The sequence below is a fragment of the Palaemon carinicauda genome, chromosome 16 (genome assembly GCF_036898095.1).
Source record: "Palaemon carinicauda isolate YSFRI2023 chromosome 16, ASM3689809v2, whole genome shotgun sequence".
NCBI classification, from domain to species: domain Eukaryota; kingdom Metazoa; phylum Arthropoda; class Malacostraca; order Decapoda; family Palaemonidae; genus Palaemon; species Palaemon carinicauda.
The window spans coordinates 132,554,382-132,575,706 of record NC_090740.1 but is presented as its reverse complement, the minus strand read 5'-3'; the positions used below and the strand labels follow the sequence as shown (position 1 = coordinate 132,575,706).

The 21,325-nt window shown below is 34.1% G+C and overlaps 1 protein-coding gene across 2 annotated transcripts in view; it reads right to left on the bottom strand.

Annotated features, from left to right (window-relative positions):
- Nucleotides 1-289: 289 nt before the first annotated feature.
- Pli (E3 ubiquitin-protein ligase pellino) overlaps nt 290-21,325 on the bottom strand; it is a 56,055-nt gene continuing 35,019 nt past the window's right edge. For both annotated transcript variants that reach the window (XM_068390105.1, XM_068390106.1), the window contains exons 7-8: nt 17,856-17,971; nt 290-12,459 (exon numbers count right to left, since the gene is read on the bottom strand). In XM_068390105.1, coding sequence (XP_068246206.1) covers nt 12,333-12,459; nt 17,856-17,971 — 243 coding nt within the window. In that variant the 3' untranslated portion in view covers nt 290-12,332. The remainder of the gene's footprint in view (nt 12,460-17,855; nt 17,972-21,325) is intronic.

The window sequence follows — 21,325 nt, the reverse complement described above, 5'->3', positions numbered from 1 at the left end:
TTTTTGGGAGGAATTTATAAGATTTGATACATTACAGTATAGCATTCAGTTGCCTTGAAATTTTTATCTCCGGGACTAAATCAGTATGTGATATTCCAATCATCACTTCTTAAATACAACATGCTTTGCACATTATACACAGCATCTTTTTCCCTGTATAAAGAATCACTGGATATCAATCTCTTCCTTATAGCCCTCACTTGCCTGAAAACCAAAAATTCTTTGACAACAATTTAGTTTTCTAACACTTCTAAAAACTAGTTAAAGGAGAAAAGTGAAAAGACAGGCAATTACTGAAACCTTTATTTATTACAGATTATTTACAGCTACTAGCTTGACTGGCCAGCCAGCCCCCCCGGGTACCCTCGACACTCGTTATGTAAGGCATTCAAGCCAATATGCTAATAAACATATTAACCCCATCAATTTGTATGGGTGGAAACAGTTCAAGAAAGTAAATACCAACACAAAATAAGTCTACATAAAAAGTAACAGAAAAAAAAAAACACTGCTAATGCCCAATTTTAAACCTTAATCAAATTCTCCAGACCAGTCTGTATAGTACCTCGGCACCACATCAAAGATTTCAATGCCTTTTTGAGGATGTACTCTCGGATATAATACAGTACATAATTCCACTAACGATAATGATATAAAGCTTTCAAAGACAATTGACATAATGAATTAAAAAATTAAATTGCTACAGTTTACACAATATGCACACAAGCACTAGTTGAGGAAGTACATTCAATTCAAATGTCACAAGCTTTATAAAATATGTTTCCCCTGCATATTTCTTTTGTTGCCAAGCAAAAAAAAATTAAATTATTTGTACTTCCTCAGTCACATTTGAAGAAAGATTATTAAATGGTAAAAATTGTAAAATGTGTCAATACATAAATAATGCCACTATATATAATTTCCCTTTAAAAAAAAAACAAGGCAGACTATTTACAATCTATTTTCCACAAATGAAAACATTGATAGAAAATGTCAACTTATCAATAAGCATGCAGTCTCCATATACAGTATAATCAAATAAATAAAACTTTGCAAAACAGAAGGCAAGCTCAATTTGAGCATATTGGATAAAGGGAGTCTTGAGGGAAATCATGGTTTTGAGAACAATAGAATTAAAAACAATCTGTTTAGCAGGCACATTTAAGACATTTCTTCAACAAACTTTATGCATAGATACTATAGTACCACCTTTAAACTTTGCCCTGTCACTTGCTCAGAAAAAAATTAACCCGACGAATAACAGTGAATTATCGAGCTCAAAATATGATGAAATCAGAAGGATAAAAGGACGACCTTGTTTAATAACGGTTCTATTTTTTCTATATTTCCATCGTGTTTTGAACTTTGCCAAATTAATTCAGTCTTCAAGTGATCTTTAATCCTCATAAAAAAAATTTTGATTAAAATTTTATATACAAGTGAATTGTGCATCACTTTCATATAGTCTTTGAAATTAAATTGACTAGTATAGTAGGTTACAAGTCCACTAAAAAGTTCTAGGATTTCAAATACTTTCCAATTCCTTAACAAATGGATGCAAAACTCAAATCTGCCTCATTCCTTTTCCCAAATCAAGGAAACTTAATACTTTAGTTTTTGGTCTAGAAACCTTTTATTGATCTTGAGGCTTGTAGAGGAGCCGAGCCTAATGATAGTTTTTCTTTATTTTCATTATAGAGATGAGAGGTAGTTTTCCTTTCTACTGTATTTTTTATAAAGACAAAATTTCTATATTTCTGCTCCTAAGTTGACGGTTAAGTTCCCTAAGTTAGTAAAAGATTCTTTTTGCATTGTTGGAAAATTGGTTATGTTACTCTATTGGCTGAATATGATTGTGTAACTCTAGTCCAGCCAATTACAACGAAAAATAATCCCTTGTTCTCGTTTGCAGTTTAGCTTTTGTAAGAGCCCAGGAGCTTGTGATTCCATTCTTACAATTTCTGATGCACAAAAATATCTTTTTTTTTTTTTAAGAAAGTTTGGATGCCTGGTCTTGACTTTAGTGCAGCTTTTGACTGTTCAGCATGAGACTGTTGTTTTCAAACAAACAAATGGGAGTCAATGGATAACTTCTAATTACAGTATTATCGATCTTTCAAATCGTACACTGAAAAAGTTTTTGATGGCAATCCTAGTAACTAATGATACATAATCTATGGCTTGTTGCTTATGCAGCTGATGCTACTCCATTTGCATCAATGCATCGCCTGAACGTAGACTTGAGGTTGATGAATCTCAATGAATATCACACTAAAATTAGTTAATGGTGCACAATTATGTGGGGATAATGTTCATTAGCAATATTCCTTTTATCTAAATGGAGCTCATTTCAAGTTTTATGAGTGATTATTGATTATATAATCCAGTCTGTCTCTTCTTCCATTTCATAAAAACTGGTATATTGATGAAGACTTTCAAAATTTCTGCAGGTCTGCCTTTAACTTTAAACAAAAACTTACGGTCCATTAAATTCCTCATTCTCTGTTAAAAGTTATTCAACTTGATTAGCTCGTAAGACATGATATACCGTAAAATTTTTCATAATGTGGATTGTCCTTTACATTATATGAATTTACACAATACAAGGCTCAACAATATTACTGTACTGTGAAGCTTCACCCTGGCAGCAACCAAATTGTGGTATCACTTTCCTAATCAAATGAGTAGTGAAATTGCTGAAATTAACAAGTTAAAATTTGGTATAAATGCTTCTTGTTTGTTGACCAGGTTGACAAGTCTTCTTTATAAGGTATCTACCACTTATCTCTTTAAAAAAAATGTCCTCTTCATTTTTTTATTCTAATATAACTTATTTCCATACTGGTCTACTTTCTCTCTTGGCTCCCTGGGCTTATGGCATTCCACTATTCAACTACGGTTGCAGTTTGCTGGTAGCAATAATTTAATATCATTAAGATCTCAGATAAAAGAAAAAAACAGCACTTAAAACATTATTCTGAGATTTTGTCTGAGCAGCAATACAGTAACAAATGCTAAATCGGAAGGTAAATTATGTTTGAATGTCAATTATTCTATCATGAGGTTTCAATGGAAATAATTTAAATTCTATATATCGCTCTAATATATTCCTATGCTCTATAATTTTGTACAAACCAGTTACAGGACCCTGCTCCATGATTTTTTCAATAATCAATAAAGCTTCAAATTAATCTTAATGAAGCTGGTAATAACAAGGCAATTACTTATATTCCTAAAAATTCTTTGGCAATCTTACAATCACCAACAGCAATTTTAATTATTTAAAAAACAAACAACAGTGACAAGGCAAAGACAGCATGACTCAAAAATTACTTGGCTTGCTTGGTACCTATCATACTAGGGGAAAGCCTCATCACATACTTGCAGTGCACAAAAACTTTTTATGGCATAATAATTTACTACTGTCCATCTGGGACAAAAAAAAAAAAAAAAAAAAAATTAATAATCATTACAGTAAAATACTTCTTAGGTAAAATATTGGAAAAACTTAAGTATATGAATCTGTACATATAATTACAAAAACACATATATAAACTCATAGTAGTATACGTAGATAAATACTAAAATGACTAACAGCCATATACTGAAAATTCAGTCAAATTTTCATCTGACCCACAGAGGAATCACATAACCATCAAGTTATATGAGCTTTGCTTTACTGTACCTACTTTAATCTAAGGGCTCAAACAAGTCAAATGAGAGATGAACTTCAAAAACAAAGGTTTGAATACATTTGCTCTACAGGTAATAATGTTTACAGTACACATTTTACTCAGACTGCTGTTTGTTCTTTAGATATAGTTATGTAATCAGACATGAAACTAACATACATGGTACTGTCAAAACAAGCATTGAAGCTACCACTGCTTCACAAATGAATTAAGTGAAGAATCTTCACCTTATAATAAGCAGTGCTCCATTCAAGACATTAAAATACAAATATAACAGAAGTTAGATCAATTAAAAGCAGAATAACCTTTGATTTGTTCTTGAACTTTATGGCCTTTTTTTGTGGAGCTTGTAATGCTTGGGACATAAAGAAAACGAAAATAAATAATTTAAAATATTAGATATGGAAGCCTAATCAGAAAACCAAAATGCATTTAACAAAGGAGCCTTGAAGTAATAAATCATCAAAACGTCTTTAGTCAAACAGATGACATATAGACCAAGGGAATAGTCTCAAGTTTTAGAGAACTTTCTACATGATTTGAAGGTCAAGTTTAACACTTCTTTCTCTTCTAATCTTGATAAAAATCTGATAAAGCAATGCCAATGTAAAGTAAAGGTTATGTTTTCACATCCAATTGGGTCTATGTAAAATCTAATCTTGGGCCTATCAAAACAGCTAAAATGAACTGTGATTTGGTCTGTATACAATCATACATAATCAAATACAGTATAGCTGGCTGTACTGTGTATGTTTATTTGTGTGCATTTATATCAAATGTATGAAAACAAATTTCATAAGCATTTTGAATCATATCCTAGCTTTTAAAAGTAATGCAGTAGTTAAAAACTGACCACTCAAAGCTTAACAACTTAAACTAAATAGCATAACCCATGTAGAAGTTGTAGATACCCGGGGGGGTTAAAGTGGGCTGGATATGGTCTGGGGTGAGACCGTGTACAGGCTTTTTGAAACTTACGTTGCAAAATAAATAAACAAAATACTCCATTTGATTGCTCAACTATAAAAAAGGCAAAACAAAATTAGAAAAGAAAAAAACTGCGTCCAGATATACGATCGAGACTGATAGGTAAGATTGTGTTTCTTTCACCATCAAAAAAGAAGTCATTATGACCATCACTAGAAATAGAAGACTGCTAACCAAAAATCAGGAAAACACTAATAAAAGATATAATGGATCTGAAAAGTTATGAGTTAAAACAAAATTAAACATAGTTATGCAGAAATAAATTGCACAAAATATGTTGTCATTTGTAATGGAAACTGTAACTAATCAAATTGCTGCAAATTCATGCAAATGAAAAGCAACAATAAACATAGCTGTTCTAATAACATAACTCAATTAAAATAAGAGCAAAAAATATAGGGATGTTATGCAAGCCTTCAACAGTATTCGGCATTAATTACAGTACTGCACCCCAGGCCAAGACAAATGGTTACTTCTGGACCTATAAAAAGAATCACAGTCTGTTCAGGGGCTTAAACTATGTACAGAGGTGCTCGCGCGTGAGGGGGGCAAAATGACCACACACTGACTAGACCACTCGTTCGCACTCCACACACGATTGCAATGCTGGTGGTACATAGTTTAGATTTTCCCTACAGTTTTCAACATGTGTGGATTTGACCCAAGAGTAGCAGCAGCAGCAGTAACCTTTGCTATCGATAATGGTGCACCGCGAGCCACCGTAACCACACTCGCTCAGGGTAGGGGTAAACGGAGGAGGGTTTTAGAAGGGCAAGGCCATCTACCTCAGGGTAACAATGCTACCCATATTATAAGAATAAAAATTAAAGATGGCAATAGTAATAATAATAATAATGACAGTAATGATACCTATGAAATTCATATAAATACATCAACACAAAGAGGGTCTTTTATCTTATTACAAAGTTACATCAAAATGAATTTTTTTTACCAATTTTGATGGCATATACTTGCTATATCTCAATGACCTTGACAATTTTAAAATCTATCTTGATACCCTAACACTGCCACAATAATGAATGCCAAAACACCCAAAGCCTGTTATCTTTCAAAATATTAATTTGGAATCGTTTATTCTGCTATTTCATTGTTTACTTGCACTAATGGTATTTACCTTGGGATCTTTCATGTTAGCCCACAATATAAAATATAACCTCATAAGAACATAACATACAACAAAAGTTTTCACTAGTTCTTCAGTGCAGCATGTCTACATATATTTCATTTATACTATTCTATCTCTAAAACACACACTTTTTTTTTTTCAAAATTAAGACCAGTTCTTCCAAGACAAAAAATCTTATAAAATAAGATCCAACAAATTAATTTTAGCTGTAAATACATTTCACAAGTCTGGCAAAGGCTAAATAAAATTTAGTCTACAGAAAAAGTTGATAAAATATTTTGCTTTTTGAAATCCATGTACTGTATTCCACAATATGTACAAAATTGCATCAAAACAAAGCTTAGCGAAAGATTTAATGGCCTTTCCTACTTTATACTTCAAGAAACTAAGATTGCAAACAAGTACTGTACTGAAAAGAATTACAGTACAACTTTAAACTCTACTAAGGGTATCTCAGTGTATCTGCTGAATGAAAAGTCAAAACGGCAGAGATCATTGTAACGAATTTGAAGCTGGAGAGGACTTCCACCACTCATGTTAGGTGGTGAATGAAAGATTTATGTGAAAAACAAATATTATTAAGACAAGCACATACTCATGCAAGAAAAATATGCATATCATTCACACAAATTTACACATTTAATAGTAATTTTCAAACACTTACACCAGTATATTCAAAACATCTATTGAAAATATTCCAAAATTTGTTAAATTTTCAAGATCATAAAAATTGGACACAATTCAAGAATTTAGGCATATGGAACAGTGTTGGAACCTATGCAATTATTCAGTGCAGCGGTTCATCCAGGAAAAAATTTTATTTTCCTTCAGTTGCTGAATCATAAGAATTGCATCAGAATATGATCAGTGGATATTAATCTGACACAATGATTTTAAAATATTTTACAGTCTATTCCTTATTCATTACTTTCCATATCGTTTGCTTATTTCCTTATTACCTTTCCTCACTAGGCTATTTTTCCCTGTTGGAGCCCTTGGGCTTATAGCATCTTGCTTTTCCAACTAGGGTTGTAGCTCCAGCTTCTTGGTTTCTACTGGAACTTGCAGAGCAGTGACTAATACTTTTTGTCTTTACATTTCTTATCATTGGCAAGGAAGGGGGCAAAAACATCTCTTGCCATTTTCTTAAAATGTGTAATCTAGATGTTTTTTAACCCTGAAGTCCTAAGAAAAGGTATCCAGTACAGATTAATAGTTTAATTCCCCAAAAAATGCAACACACTGAGCTTTTGGAACTAAAGGCTGGAAATTAACATCCTAATATTTTTAACTGAAGTGGAAACTTGAAATTTTACAAATACACTAAAACTAGAGGAGCACTCAGTAAAAAACAGACCTCCACCTTGACCTTTGACCTTAACATGTATTAATTGGCGTGAATTTTCATACACTCAAATATGAACCAAGTTTGAAGTCTCTGTGACAAGGATGTCCAAACTTATGGATGATTAGTTGATATGAAAGTTTTTCTCATCCATGACGTTGACCTTTAACCTTCCAAAATTTACTCATTCTATGCTCTTAACACAAGTTTAAAATCCCTGCAAGTTTCATTACTTTTCGATTAAATTTGTAGCTATATATTTGATGACCGGAATTTCACCTTTTGCTTGACCTTGACCTTTGGCCTTAACATGTAGTAATTGGCGTGGATTTTCATAAAATCAATCATGAACCAAGTTTGAAGTCTCTATGACAAGGATGTCCAAACTTATGGATGATTACGTGATATGAACCTTTTTATCTCATCCATGACCTAGATCTTTGACCTTCCAAATTTACTAATTTCAAGCTCTTAACACAAGTTTAAAATCCCAGCAAGTTTCATTACTTTATGATTAACATTGTAGCTGTATGATTGATGACTGAAATTTCACCTTTTGCTTGACCTTGTCCATGGACTTGACCTTGACCTTCGACCTTAACGTGTAATATTTGGCGTGGATTTTCATACAATCAAATATGAAAAAGTTTGAACTCTGTGACAACAATGTCCAAATTTATGGCTGATTATATGAATTGGACATTTTGCTTGACAATGACCTTGCCCTTTGACCTTTAGCTTCCAAAATTTAATTATTTCCAGCTTTTTACATAATTGATAATCCCTGCAATTCTCATTAATCTACAATTAAAAATGTGGTCAGGAAGATATTCACTAACAACCCCACATACAAACGGGGTAAAACATAACCTCCTTCCAACTTCGTTGGCGGAGGTAATACCAAAACCTTGTCTAATTTCCTTGGAACCATTAGTAAATAAAACAAGTTTATCCATTGAAAAAGCATAAAGTTGCAAGGTTTTTAAAATTAACCTCTTCTATAATAATAGTCTTCTTTGTGAAGGATTTCAGGTACCAAGAAGTTTCTGGTATGAAGGCAGGTTGGATTTAAGGATGGTTAATTTTCGGATATTCCTGCCTCTGAAGAGAGCTATTGTCAACTTCATTTTTTCAATCCAATCTGAAAATGATTCTATGATATTGCCATAATAGCTTATTTTAAGGAGAGGTCACTAGGGTCTGTTAATTCTACACATATACTGCACTGCAGTCCTAAGACACATTCTCCCAATTTTGCTTTATGCGTAGATAAATATATTTAACAAGTCACACTTGACCTGGGTCCTACACACCAACATACAACCTCAATAACACCAGAAAAAAAGTGAAAAAATTTGAGATAATTTTATCAATTTTAGGGCGTAGATGTGACATTACAAACTACAGCACACTGTATCTACCACATTGTATGAAACTTCCAACCCTTTCAAATGCAAGTTCAACATGAAAAGTTATTAAAATGACCATTTAAAATTATCAAAGCAATTACAGTACAACTTAAACAAGAAGCACTTTAAAAGATTCTACTGCATACGAAACAGAGAACAGTATTGTGAGGTAACATTTCAAGATCCAAGGCAATATGTCAATCACATCTTTGATGCATCCAGTAAAATACAATCAAAGAAAAAATTTAAATTCTCAATTTCATAGTTAAAGAAAAATCCCAATTTGCATGTTGTGGAAAACCAAGAGAAATCAAGGGTTTGATTGAATGGAGACATAAATCCATAATATTTTGATTATATGGTAAAAATCTAATTAATATTCCCTTACTGTGTTCATTAGTAGACAAAGTTACAGATACAGTATAGTACATTGAGATATATAACTTTTTATATTTACAAGAATGATTCTGAAAGGTTTTGATCCAAAATGTAGATCACTGCCATCAATAATATGATAGAAACATAGATCACTGCTCTTATAAAAAGTTTATTACAAGGGGGCTAAAATTAATGACTTTCAAATAAGGCTAAAATCATTAGCATTCTTATGCAGCAGTCATTGCAGTTCTTATACTGTTAAAAACATATCAGAAACTTGGTAATTATCCAAATTAATGATAATTTTGAAAATTATAATTTAAATTGCAAACCATGCATGACAATATGAGATGTGGCACATTATAAGCGTTACAACTTTAAACTGGCTGTCAAACATTGACTCCCTTTCATATCTCCATTACATATATTTTTCCCTACCTCTTAACTGTAAATGAAACTGTTGAAGTGTAAGATGGCATAGTAATTAACCACAAGTACAACATAGTGTGTGAAGACATTCTGATGTAAGTGAAGAAAAAAGCATAACAATGTTTCCAAAGTCTACTTTTAACATCTTTAGGATACTGAAACAAGAGTAAAAAAAAAAAAAGTGAACCCCATTCAATAACAAATGATTCTTCCATGCTACGTTACAAAGGGAATATATATGCCGACAGTATTAAAGTTATCTACCTTATAATCATCAAACATGAATGCTTCTATAAGGATCAGGTACGTCTATCCAAAAGAAAAAAAATAAGTTGTTAGATAAGGCCTAACTTAGAACTAGCTGTCTATGTGAACCATTCCAAAAGTAGTAATTTAAAACAACAAGCATTGCCTAAATGTCATACTTGTGACTTTAGCAACCCCTGTCCAAGTGTGTCTATCTCCTCTAGCTGATAAAATGTACCCCTTCAAGGAATAAGACTAAGCCTACAGCCTGCACTGTCACATTGCTTCCATGACAATCTTAAAAGATTCTCAAGAAACCACCAACCAATCTCATCTTACCGTTTTAATGCAAATCTGGTGCACCCTTTACTGTACTAGCTTGTGCGCACACACGCACACACACACACACTCAGTCCCCAGAACACGTACTGTACCTATTCATAGTTGCAGACCCTCTCTTAGAATAATGAAGATGTACAGGTGAGATAACATGTAAGTCATATATAGTACATATCATAGCAGTGACTACGTCTAAGTTCCACATCTGAGTACAAAAATAGCTCATCGATACAAAGGGACACCACTTTTAAAATGTACAGCCTAACTGGTCACTTCAACAAATACCCACAAATACTATTTATAATATTAATCATAATATCTTGAACCTCATGTTTCTTTACTATTTTGTGACTTGCTGACCCCTATCATCCCCAAAAATATCTAATCAGAAATAACAAACAGAATCTTTGGCAGACTCTTCGTACTACACATTGAAGGTTAACCTTGCTTATCATCAAGGACACTTCCATTGGAAATTCTCCCTTTTTTTAGATGAAAACTGCTAAGTTATTTAAACTGCCATGAAGAAACAGTTTTGAATACAAATCTCTGCTGAAACGAATGTGAACACGTCTTACTGTCCATTTACCCATATACTGTATTCAGACTGCCCAATATCACTAGCTCTTACTCTGCACTTTGCGCTTGATAATCATGAAAATTCACCATTTGTATACAGCTTGGAAACTCTTATAGCGGAAAGTATTAAAATACTTTGATACATCTGCTACCATTTTACCAAAAGATATTGCTCATCAATTCAATATAAATACTGAAAAAACTTTCACATTTCCTTTATCACACTTATGAGATCTCTATACCTTGTGCATGTGCATGGGATGTATGAATGCATTGATATTCTGTAGATATACCTGCTTTTTTGCAATGCACACTCACAAACACACAACATTTCTGCTTGGTGAGCTTAATTAAAAAAAAATATTACTAAGAAAAATTCACTGCCCATGACTTTCATACTATAAATCAACACTAAATACTAGTAGTATAGTTGATATATTTTCCCTTTAACTATATATAGCTGGTTAAAGCTTAACATCAGTCCTCTATATTAGGCACACACAAATTATTTCCAGTAGCAAACCCTTTACATTAAGCAACCATTTTTAGTGCATATCATACTAAACAATGCTTGGCAAACCACACACCCAACCTAGAATTTAGGCTGCAAACCTTTACACAGTAAACTGTTATGGTGCACAGGATGCATATATATGATTAATTCTTTGTTTTGAAAGCCAGGATATCAAACAGTTCATATATCGACATACACACTTTATGAAAGTTGCGAGGCAGTGCATGATAATCATTCAAAGAAAATTTAGCAGATGCAAACAGTAGAGCCTTATTTTTCTCTGTGAATGGCTAATTCTGCTGCACAGACTCTACCAGTAAGTATGCAGACAAATCAGAATACTATAAAGTCAGAGGCAGTTGTAGTGAATTCATTCATGGATAGGTAATGGTGATTTACACAGGATAAGTCATTATATAAGGAGGAACAAGATCTCGGAAGATTTTCCACTATTTCAATCATACACAATCCTATTTAGAATGAATACTAAAGTATGCCAAAGTTCCTCAATTATTTTCCAAAATGTTATTCACACACTTTCATTGACATACAAAGAAATGCAATAAGGAAAACTCCATTTTCTTTCAACTTCCTTTTGTACAAAATGTAAACACCAGGAGGTTTTTATGTGTTAATTACAATCTATGCCTGATGCATGATATGAAATGTCATCAATAATGTTCACCTTAATTTTAATAGTGGTTATGCACTACACTACCAACAAAACTAATAATGACCACTTGGTTTTACATTTGTTTTCTTCGTGGAAAAAGTACATCACTTGCTGCCTGAGACGAGATACTTCAATGAACAGCGAGGGGGACAGTAACAAACTCTGAATCATTCCTCCGAACACAGATCCGAGATTCATGCAGTGCAGCAGCGTGTGGGGTGAGTCAAAGAAGGCAAAAGGATCGTCGTATTCAACTCCTTTTTTGCGTTACTGCATCCCTCAGTCATTGTTAATTATTACTCAACAACCAAACGAATACACAATTACTGTATTTTCAATTTATTCCACCAAAGCTCAAGAGCTTAAACTTGCAATTTCAATCAGCTTGCTAGAGTAAAATTTAACATTGAATATAATCTAGTTGCATAAAACACCTGTTAAACAATATACAGTAGATGTACGACTGGTAACTTCAATTTGTAATAAATACTATATTTCATTAAACTGTAGAGTGCAAATAAAACTGTGGGTTGGTGATATGATTCCAGAGGCTGCCCCACACACATAATGCTACGATATATAAAGGGAGGGAATTTAATCGCAGTTGTCTTGAAATATAAGTCGGACAAACCCTGGGTCCCCCTCTAACGGAGAGGCGCAGAACGGACAGGCTGCATGGAACCCATTTGTTCCATGGGGAATAGGCACAGCAGCCCAGTACCTGTAGCACAAAGATTCAGTTAAAATATAAATGCCACAAAATCCAACATCTAGGTTTTATAAAAATAATATTACAAGGCATACTAAAATGTAATTTTTGGAATAAAAATGAACACAGATACAGTAAGCAATAAGGAAAAAATAAATTGATTACAGAGTACAGTTACCTCTTTGAATTCAATAACACATTCTACATCAGGGGATTTCTAATCCCTTCATCCCAAGAAGACGTACTGTATGTAATTTCTGTTACTTTTTCTCTTTTATTACTGGCACATGTATATGGAAATTTAATTTATGTCAATGGTAGGGAATTTTATTCTGCCAAACTATATAAAATACTGTATTCACATGCATTGTTTGAATAGCATTTTTTTGCTACAATGAGGTTAGATAAGATTAACCCCAATATTACTTGGTGTTTAATTGACAAATTTATGAGTGGGGTTGGGATTGAAATGGTATAGCTAAACCTAAATCAAATATAACATGTATTCATAGAACCAATACAAAATGTATTTTTAAATATAATTATGTGTTTCTTAACATACAAACTCTGATTTTACTGATGCCCTATTTCTACCCTTGAATGACCGAGTAAATAAATCATTGGCCTCACTACAGCACAACATTTCACTTTACAGAAGAAATTCTGGCCAAAGGGGACCAAATTAAAGAATTCAGTATAAACCTATGCTTTAGCATTGATTGAAATAAACTGCATATTATAACATCTTAATACTTTTGACTTCAGTGTAGCATTTTCGAACTCCAATTAGTCCCGTAACACAAAAAAGTTTATGTTTCAGGAAGTTCATTATAAGGAAACATGAGGGAAATAACATAAGAAAAATGTCATAACTATTCACTGCTATTAACAAACTTGGACAACAATAAACCATACAGTACTGTAATATACATGAATATAGGATCTAATCATCAGACGCTTCTGGTTTCTAACCTTGTAAGAAATAAAATCTGACAAAGTAACTCACAAATTGGAAAATTTAAGGTATATATCCTTCAGATAATAGTTTTAATTAATTTTTCTATCCTAAAATCAATTGCACTCGAAGCTTATCTAAGCAAATACTGTATTCAAGAGAATACGTGTGGCATCATCTATCAAAAGGCAGCAAAAAGTATAATAGTCCAAATAGAGAGGAGTTACTGTCATGGCACAGTTCTACGTTTTGCTCAGCCTGGAGGATGATCTCACTGGAATTAGTAAGGACTAGCAAGGTCAACTGCCTTAGGTGGATAGGCACTGCGCATCACAAGGAACTGGATATCCATCGATACATCAAGACAATGACTCCTCTATGGATTTAGTCAGCTTAGGAAAAGAGAAAATGACAGAACGGACCCGCAGTCCTGCGTGTGGCAGGGTGCTAAGAAGCTCCCTAAATACTAAAGAAAAACTGAGAATTGGTATTTGGAATGTTAGAACCATGAATCTGATTGGTAAGTTACAACAAGTGAAGAATGTATTTATGAAATAATAAGATATCTTGACCCTAAGTGAAATATGTTGTAAGGGGATTGGTAAGGAAATATTAGACCAAGGGAATATATACAGCATATCTATTCAGGAAGATCAGATGGAGTTGGAAGAGAAGGGGAAGGAATCATGATGATACCAAGAGCAGAAAAGGTAGTAACAGAGTGGCGAGCTGTAAATAGTAGATTTTTACTTGCAAAGTTTTAACCAAAGCAGTGCAATAAGAGTGTTACAGTTTGCTATGCATAAAAACATGATTCCTCTGAAGAAAGGAAAGATAAATACTATGAAGAACTGCAAAGTGTAATAGATGAGATCCCAGAGAGGGATATGAAAATTGTGATTGGTGACCTCAATGCTAGTTGGAAGGAATAATCAAGGTATACAAAATATGATGGGTGATGAGGGTCTTTGCAGAGTTGCAAATGAAAATGGAACACATTTTATAAGTTCAACAAACAATCTTGTTATTAGAGGTACTCTTTTCCTAGCACAAGGACATTAACAAATATACATGGACTTCACCATGTGGCAATTACAAAAATCAAATAAGATCACATGTCCACTAATAAAGAGAAAAGGAGGCCTCTGAGAAATGTAAGAAGCTGGAGGGGCAAACGCTCCTCATTGCCACTCTGAAATTAAAACAAAGCACCAAAAAGCAATGTAGATAGAATACAGTACCCAAGTTTGATACACCTTAGTTTCTAGAAGATGAACGCTGAGAAACTTTTGCAACTGAAAGTGTCTTAAGAGACTTTAAGAGATGAAGAGCAAACACTTAAAGAAAGGTGTGATATTAAGAACATGTATCAGTCAGTTGGCAGTGAAGTTGGAACAAAGTTACAAGGAGAAAGCCATGGATACAAATGATATTTGGGAAAAGGAGACAAAGAAACTGACTATTGAAAGTTTTTGAGGAATTAATGAAAATTACAAGCTAGAGCATGCTAAGTATTCCAGTACTGACAATGAGGTCAAAAGAAAAGCCAGGAATGACTAGAGAGAATATTTAGATAGGAGAGCAGATGGGGATGACAAAGCTATGAATTAAGGAAGTGGATATGGTATAAGAATTGCTCATAGAATTATTAATGAAATATCTTCAGGGGGCAAAGAAGAATAAGCATATACCCATCAAAATGAGAGATGGGTCTATTTTAACAACAGAAGATGAAGAAAGGCAACATTGGATGGAACACTTTAGTGAGGTCTCGAACAGGAAATATGAAGGGAATAATTTGACTGATATACCCGAAGCTTAGAAAGACCTTGGCATGCCCATTAATGAATCCAGTGTGTTTGAAGTCAAAGCTACCATTAGAAAACTCAAGGTATGGAAAGTCCCAGGACACCAACCACCCGTTGAGGTACTACCGCTAGAAAGTTATTGGGTCCTTTGACTGGCCAGACAGTACTACATTGGATCCTTCTCTCTGGTTATGGCTCACTTTCCATCTGCCTACACATACACCTAATAGTCTGGCCTATACTTTACATATTCTTCTCTGTCCTCATAAACCTAACAACACTGAGATTACAAAAACCATTCTTTCTCGCTCACAGGGGTTAACTACTGCAATGTAATTGTTCAGTGACTACTTTCCTCTTGGTAAGGGTAGAAAAGACTTTAGCTACAGTAAGCAGCTCTTCTAGGAGGACACTCCAAAATCAAACCATTATTCTCTGGTCTTGGATAGTGCCATAGCCTCTGTACCATGGTCTTTCACTGTCTTGGGGTAGAGTTCTCTTGCTTGAGGGTACACTCGGGCACACTATTTTATCTTATTTCTTTTCTTGTTTTTTTTTTCAAGTTATTGAAATTTTGTTATTCTTAAAATATTCTATATTAATTGTTAATTACTTTTCTTGTAGTTTCCTTATTTCCTTTCATCACTTGGCTATTTTTCCTGCTGGAGCCCTCGGCTTATAGCATTCTCCTTTTCCAACTAGGGTTGTAGGTTAACAAGTAATAATAATAGTAATAATAGGATGGAATAACTGCTGTGATGATATTGCCTGAAAATGAAGTGACTACTGTACCAGAATACTTACAAGATTATTTTGTAACATGGCATGAAGAGGCAAAACCTGATGAATGGGAGCTGGAAGTGTTGGTGAAAATGGCAAAAAAAGATCTGACCAATTACAATAATTACAGAGGCCTCAAACTTGTGTCAGTTGTCATGAAAATATATAGTATACTTATTCTAAAGAGACTAGAGAGATAGATTGATGAAAAGCTGAGAGATTAACAAGCAGGATTTAGAAAGGGTAGAAGTTGCATTGACCTAATTTTCATTTGAAGACTTGTACAGCAATGTGCAGATTATAGAAATCCACTTTTGATGGCCGTTGTGGACTAGGAAAAAGCCTTTGATAATGTGCACAGTCCAATTTTGAGGACAGTCTTAAATTGTCAGGGAGTTCCTCTTAAATATGTAAATTAGATAAAGTCTGTTCATGGGCATAACAAGTGCAAAGTTGATGATAGTGGAATCCTATCAAATTAACTTCCAGTGAACAGTGGAGTACTCCAAGGGAGTATGTTGTCACCTATGTTGTTTATCATCCTCATGATATTTGTAATGCATAGAAAAGTTGGGGATGGTAGAGAAGGATTGGAATGAATTGGAAATAGAAAATTAGCTGACCTAGAGTATGCTGATGATGCTGTCCTTATAAGCAGAACACCACAGAATTTGCAATACTTGCTTACCAGAATGCATAAAATATCACGAGGTTGGGCTCAACATGAATAGAATAAAGAAACAAATGATGAGAACGGAATATGCAATGGAAGAGGAAATATTATTTGAAAGAGAAAGGATTAATGAGGTAGAATCATTCAAATATTTAGGAACTATGATCTCATACTGGGTCTTTAGAATTGGAGTTTAATGAAAGATTGAAAAAAGCAAATCAAACAATGACTATACAGTATTAAGCAAAATTTGGAAATCAAATCGCCTGAAATTAAATATAAAAATCAGGCTATACAATATATGAATTTCATGAGATCAATGTTACTGTATGAACATGAGTCATGGTATGACAATGAAACAATATCCAACAGATTTTGTAAATTTGGAAACAAAGCCCTCGAAAGAATGTTGAGAGTTAAATGGCAGGACAGGATTAGAAATGAAACTATAAGAGATTACTCTAGTAGCTTATATGGATGAGATCATGGCGAGTGGTAGATGGAGATGGTTTGGGCATGCTCTTTGCACTTCCTAGGAGAGATTAGTTCACCAAATGTTTAACTGGGCTACACATGGGACTAGAAAAGTTGGAAGACCCAGGAATACATGGCTGAGGAATACTTAGCATGAAGTAGGATAGGATGAATGGAGAAGTATTGATTTAAAAGCTCAAGATAGAGAGGACTGGCGAAATCTAACCGAGGTCCTTTGCATCAATAGGTATAGGAGATGGTGATGATGATGAGATTGGGTCATGAATTAATGTACAGTATCCAAAAATACCAGAGGGTCAAATAAGTGATGAACTTAGACAAGATAAAATTTTTATAATGAGGCATTCTCTCTGAAAATAAGACTACCACAAGCTAAATGTGTTGAAGATTATTTCATTTATCACATACAAAATTCATTATTCCATAAAGCCTATCAATTTTTAAAGATGAAATGTTTCAATTACAGGAAAAATTCCTGACACAAATAGGCAATCCCCACAGGTGCAACAATTTAAGTCAAAAAGTCTCATTTTACATTAATGATACTGGTTCAACACTTTGACAGCAAGTATTCAAAAAACACCTAGAGTTACCCTTGCAATTAGTACTTTTGTAGCCATAAAAATATTTAAAAACTTGAAATAAAGTCAAGTGGTTATTACCAAAAGAACAGTGTACGGAATACTACTGTACTTACCTCACTGTTTTTTCGGAGGCCATGTGTCCGCAAGGATTAAAGCAGAAAGTTGGATAGCCACTGTCAACATAGAATGCAGGTTCGATACCCATGCACAGTTTGACTACCGGCCCAACCTGAAGGAAATATTTGGTATTGATAATGGTGATGAAGAATTCAATTTACAAGGACAAATCAACTTTAAATTTTGTGAATTAATTACATTTGTGTAAACATCAAAGTCTACAATAGTGTAATAAAAAAATTAAAATGATTAACCACTACGAAGGATTTTTAACTTAAAGGTAAAACTCAGTACTTATTCGACTGACCCAAAATGGCTTCTTAGAAATTAACACAAATATAGTTTAACTAACAGATAATACCACTGCAAATTTTTTTAAACTGGGAAAGAGGAAATGATGAAAACTAGAAGACATTTAGGCATTCACACAAAATACTATCTTATGCTGTTAATAATCTACTGAAGCTCATTAGTTTCACACAAATTGAATCATGAGTGGTAACTTAAATCTACCCCCCAGGGACAGACAGTACAAAACCCCAAGTTTTTTTCTTTAGTACTGACGACCAATTTTCTGAAGATTTTCTTAAAAAAAGAATGTTAAACATCATTCAAATGGAATATACAGTATACCATATAATTTCCACACCTAATGTATTATAATGTGAAAATAACCCATTATTAGTTTTATCGCAAAACAAATCTTGACATTTATTCATCATAGACTTCAGCTGTCATGTAAGTACAAAATCCCACAACTAGATATTCTCATCCATTGCATATTCCTACATAAACACCAAACAGAAATGACTGGTCAATAATGGGTAAAAATACATAAAATGTTGAAGGAAATTAACTGGTAAGAGATGTGGTTGGGCTGGTAAGGATGTCTACCTCTATTCCTGGTACCCAATCACCCTTCAAACATGAATCTGTTTATTTGCTTCCCATCCATGTGCTATTTAAAAGATATTTTGTATATAATCCTGGAAATTCTAGAAACTGCCACACCTTGAAGTGACTCCATTACTACGAATGCACTAAAATTTAATACTGATATCACAGGAAAAAATACCATAGCAAACTTCATAAAATACTAATATTAATTGGATTTAGAAAATTGAGCCACATGAACTGGTACCTGACCAACCATTTAGAAGGAAACAATAATGAAGGAAAGATAGAAGATACTTTTTATGCTATGAAATTTAAGATTGGTTTCCCAATTATTTTTACTGATGAACAAGTGAATGCAGTATCTTAACATTTCCAAATTTATCCCTTAAAATTACTATGTTTATGGATATATAACATTATACCTACCTACCCAATGAAGCTTTCTAATACAAGATTTATCTTCCCTGGCCCCATAAAGAAATCAAGACCACTTGTTAATCAAAATATGAAGTTCTGGGCTATACAGTACAGTATATGGGCATATGTAAATAATTTCATGTTAGTTTAAAATTTTTGTCAGAATCTTGGCAACCATGTTTAAAACCCTTTTATATACATCTTTAACTAAGAAAAACATGAATGTCATTTTTTTTCATGACTTTTTAGATAACCATATTGGAATTCAAAATGGCTACCTTATATTTTCCTTATTTGTTAATATCCCAACTTCTATTTGTGATAGAGAAATGATTCTATAGTCTATAACTACATTTTCTGGTTAAGTAATTAATAATTTATCATTCTTCATTATCTAGAAATAAAACTACACAATTTTGTGGGGTTTATATAATTTCAACGTATTTTTATTAGGAAAATACTTTGATAGGATCATCTGAATGTAAGAATCCTTTTTACCACTTAATCATTTAAATAACTTTATAGACACAAATAAGATTAAAGGTGTGTTAAATCATTTCAGTTCTAAGGATATAACATTTTAAATATAAATTGAAGTGTTTCATGTTACGAGACAGTCAATACAGAAAACTGTTTTACAGAAAGAATTTTGCTTCTCAAATGTTTAGTCCTCATACAAATGTGCATCTGTATTTGAATATCTCTCATCATCTGCACAGCCAGAAGTTCAGTGCACTCCAATTTGCATTTCCTGCAGGAACACCTTCCTCTGCATGTATTCAGATTCCATACTACTGACTCCAGACTTGCGCCTTATCAACTGAGAGATAGAATCAGGTACAGTTGGAATGTTTGACAACAGAGGGACAAATCTGTTATTTTCTTTAAACCATCCCAGCTTTAGTGGATCATGAAACACAGAAGTTATAACAAGATCCTGTTGGCAGATGGTGGAGGTAGTCTTTCCCTTCCATTAGATTTAAGCTGCTTAAATAGCTGCCATCTGAGATTTAATGCTGTTCTAATGTCCATACCCTTACGACGAAACAAGTAGGAAAGAAATTCATCACAATCAGTATGACTTTAGCTGATGGTTGTTGTTCTTTACCCAAAGATGAGATTGCAAACAAAATTTTTGAATTCAACTCTATAAATGTATTGAAGAACCATTCTTGCCTGGGATATGACCTGTTGAGTCATAGCTTGTCCGTGCATGTCAGTTCATCAAAGCAGATGCTTTTTCATGTCCCAGTTTCACATTAAAGATAATTTACAGTAATTTGTATTTTTCCTAGCTATACTTTCAACAAACTTCCTTCTTAGTATATTTGGTCTGTTAAACCCAGTCACGACCAGACAATTCTGTTGGGTTTCCTTAAGCATCATACATCTGGCAGGACCAAGAATGCCCTACCTAGGATGAGAACACATTCCAGGACAGGGTAGCAGCGTATGTACAGTATAGGTCCTCTGCCTTCCTGCTGTCAGACCATTGTTCCTTTGTGTTGCGTTGCCCGTGTACCCTTTCTTCAATTGTGTCTGCTAGTGTGCTTTCCATTCAGCATGGAGTCAAAAAGAATGAAACATCATTGTCCAGGTGTGAATGAAAATTCATTCGGGGCTTTTCTGTCATACATGGAAGTGTATCCACACTCATCGTGTATCTCATGTCGGGGTCAAGATTGTGTACATGAGGACACCTGTCCCCGAGAGCATTGAGTGGCCTGATTGGTAAGCTACGAGGAAGAAGGCCAGGAAGGAATGCGCTCCTTCGAAGAGGAGTAGAGGTTCCAGGACGCTTTCTAGGGCTTCGACTACAAGGAGCCCTTCTATTCCAACTGTATCCCCTGCCCCATCCAAGGGAAATGCTGCTTCCCCTTCAAGAGAAGCAGGACCCTCGTCGTTACAGTCATCGGCCTCCCAAAAGCCCTCCGTGAAAGAAATTTCCGCTGTTTGGACCCAGTTGTAAGATTCATTGGGACTGCATTTGCCGACATTTTGTCCTAGATGGCCGCGGCTGTATGTGATGTCTTGCTCAATACTTCCTGGCAAAGGCCCTTCCCTTGCAGTCTCTACCACCCCCCCTCCACCTCGATGCTCTCAGGGTCAGCAGCAGGCCATGTGGCCGCTCCACCTCCCTCGCGGGTTCCCT